The sequence below is a fragment of the Ricinus communis genome, chromosome 1 (assembly GCF_019578655.1).
Source record: "Ricinus communis isolate WT05 ecotype wild-type chromosome 1, ASM1957865v1, whole genome shotgun sequence".
NCBI classification, from domain to species: domain Eukaryota; kingdom Viridiplantae; phylum Streptophyta; class Magnoliopsida; order Malpighiales; family Euphorbiaceae; genus Ricinus; species Ricinus communis.
The window spans coordinates 24532842-24536007 of NC_063256.1; the positions used below are offsets into that span (position 1 = coordinate 24532842).

A 3166-nucleotide genomic window follows, 5' to 3' on the forward strand; every position below is an offset into this window, starting at 1 on the left:
AGCCGTGTTGGTTTCAACATTGGCCATGGTCCCAACACCTTCTGAAGAGCAAGCCGTGTTCCTAACACGAGCACCAAAACGGGCCGTGTTGGGTGCATTTGACAACAGGAAAAAGAAGCATTAAGGAGCACGACCACAAAGAGTAACACGGCCATCAGCACGGAGCCGTGTTCCAAACATGCCCACCAATACCAGGCCGTGTTCCCAACACGGGCATCAACACGGCCATATTCGCGGCAGCTGGATGAATTAATTAAAAGAATGAATAGAGGGAAAGGTGAAAAAAGTAGGGTTAGGACGTCCCAAACTCATTTCTTTCTCTCTCTAAGGGTTTTCTAAGCTGGAACTAAGGAAAAAGGATACTTGGACCAAGGTTTCAATTGGATTCTCTGAATATTGAAGATTGGCGAGGTTCGTTGATTGGTTTCAATTCGAGCAAGAGGAACAAGAATCCATTCAAGATTGAGCAAGAGGAATTGGAGCTGTTTACTCTCATCCAAGGGTATATTCGGGTTTCTCTACCTTTACTCATTTTTGTAATTGAATTCTTGTGGGTTTTGGTAATGAACATGATTAGCTAAACTTGTTAACCCATTGGGGTTCTTTATTTAGGGATTTTTGTACATAACTTTTGAATTGAATGTATTGATTTTCAATATTGATTTGCAATGGAAGTGCTTATTTATTTGTTCTTCATATCTTGTTGAATGATTATTGGAATTTGAATGTTTTTGAGAAAGACGTTTAGGTTTGGATTGTCCTTTGCAACCTAGAATTGAATTCGCCTAGAGATACGGTGTTCGTTCTACCAGATTGAGAATTAACAACTCTTAATAGTGTTAAATGGTACATAATGCTAATTTGGATAATTACAGTTAGGAAGAGATTTCAACCTAATTAATCTAAGTTAAGATGTTAGTGTCCTTGAAAAAGGCGATAATTGCATAGAGATTTTCCCATGGAAATTGAATTCAATCAATCAATTCCATAAAGTTTTCCATTCCCTAGAGACAAGAATTCCCAAGGGGTTATTCCTTAACTTGAATTAATCCTTCCCTAGTAGCCGTAGTTAGATAACAATTAGAGTAGCTTTAGTTCATTTCGTATTTAGCATTCAATGCCATTTTTAAGATTATATAACAAAGAAGATTGAGTAGGTTTAGGTTCACACGTTCTTTGGGGAATACGACACTTGGTACTCGTAGTACATACAACTAGGGTGGAGGAATCATCCTAATTTTGGATGGAGAAATTTCAATAACCAAGGTCAACCAGGATATCAAAGGTTGCATCAACAGCAACCTATGCATTCTATTCCCTATCAACCAAGAGGTAGTCAAGACAAGAAGCCTAGCTTGGAAGAGTTGATGACGAAGTTCATTGCAACTTTAGAGAACAGATTTCAACAAACGGACACTGCAATTCGGAATCAAAAAGCTTCAATTCAGAACTTGGAAAATCAAATTCTGCAGTTGTCTAGGATGATGGCTGAGAGGCAGCCGGGCACGCTTCCAAGTAACACAGAGTCTAATCCAAGGGAGCATGCCAAAGCAATTACTTTAAGATTAGGTAAGGAACTTCCTAGTCCATCTATGCCTTTTACTAATGATGATTCTGATGTGCAGGTGGATGAGTCGAAAAAGGAAGACAAGCCTGAGGAGAAAGGAAAGGAAGCAGTTGAAGAGAAGGAGGATTCGAAGAAGATCCTCTTGAGGCCATACCAACGCCCCATTCCATATCCTACAAAACTCAATCAAGATAAAGTTGATCAGCAATTCGGTAAGTCTTTAGATCTTTTTAAACAATTGCGGATTAACTTGCCTTTTGTTGAAGCTATTTCGCAGATGCTAAAGTATGCAAAGTTTTTAAAGGAGATTCTAAGTAACAAGAGGAAGTTAGAAGATTTAGGATTGGTGACCTGGAATGCAGAATGCTCAGCAGTGTTTCAGAGCAAGATTCCAGTCAAACGATGTGACCTAGGGAGTTTTACTATACCTTATTTCATTGGGGATAAATTGAAATTGCTGGCATTAGCTGATTTGGGAGCTAGCATCAATTTGATGCCTAGCTCATTGTTTGAGGAGTTAAGACTAAGCACTTCTAAGCTAACTTCTACTAGGATAAGTATACAACTAGCAGATAGAACTGTTAAGTACCCGAAAGGGGTTATAGAGGATGTGCTAGTTAAAGTTGACAAATTTATATTTCTTGTGGATTTTGTTGTCATGGATATGAATGGTGAGAGTGATGTTCCATTGATCCTAGGTAGACCATTTTTAGCTACATCTAGAGCTTTGATAGATGTTAGTAGTAGAAAACTGGAACTTAGCGTAGATGATGAGAGCATTACATTTTATTTGACTAAATCCTTGAGACACCCTTATGAGCACGATGGTACTGTGTGTTCGATTGATTTTATTGATGATATTGTGGAGTCTCAATTGCAGGAAATGTTGATTGATGATCCTTTGCAAGTGGCAATGCAAGAAAATGAGGATAATTTGTCCAATGAACTAGTGTTGGAGCAGCTAGAGCACTTATTAGCTGCTGATTTTAATGATGAAAAGACTGATGGTTTTGTTGATCATGACAGTTTAGGAGTAAAGAAGCTGAAGCCTTCTTTGGAGGAACCACCCGTTCTTGAGTTGAAAGAGTTGCTAGCGCACTTAATGTATGCCTACTTAGATGAAGTAAAGCACTTACCGATCATTATTTCCGCTCATCTTACACTTGAGGAGAGGGAGATGATGCTGTGTATTTTGAGAAGGTATGCAAAGGCATTTGCATATAAGACGGCTAACATACCAGGGATAAATCCGAGTTACTACCTTCATAAGATTTTGATGGAGGATGAGTTTAAACCGGTGGTGCAGCCATAAAGGCGGTTGAACCCTCATATGAAGGAGGTGGTTAAAAAAGAGGTAATTAAACTTCTCGATGCAAGTTTAATTTATCCTATTTCTGACAGTTCTTGGGTGAGTCCTGTGCAGGTGGTTCCCAAGAAAGGGGGCATGACTGTGGTGAAAAATGAAAAGATTCTTACGAGCAGTAGCAGGCTTTGGTTTGCATAGACTCTTGATGTATGAATAGCCTTGCCCGAAGGACCACTTTCCCCTTCCTTTTATTGATCAAATGCTTGAGAGGCTTTCAGGCCATATGTATTATT

At 39.1% G+C, this 3166-nt stretch overlaps 1 protein-coding gene across 1 annotated transcript; it reads left to right on the forward strand.

Moving 5' to 3' along the window:
* Positions 1 to 1304: 1304 nt before the first annotated feature.
* LOC125369889 lies at positions 1305 to 2879 on the forward strand. Its single transcript, XM_048373214.1, has 2 exons — positions 1305 to 1779; positions 1834 to 2879. The coding sequence occupies exons 1-2, from the start codon at positions 1305 to 1307 to the stop codon at positions 2877 to 2879; spliced, it is 1521 nt and encodes a 506-aa protein (XP_048229171.1).
* The last annotated feature ends 287 nt before the right edge of the window (positions 2880 to 3166 follow it).

What these genes read in the sequence shown, in the direction of transcription:
- LOC125369889 (XM_048373214.1), top strand. Translation starts at nt 1,305, where the DNA reads ATGCATTCTATTCCCTATCAACCAAGAGGTAGTCAAGACAAGAAGCCT. An exon ending in TAAAGTTGATCAGCAATTCG is followed by an intron (nt 1,780 to 1,833) that starts GTAAGTCTTTAG and finishes CTTTTGTTGAAG; the next exon opens with CTATTTCGCAGATGCTAAAG.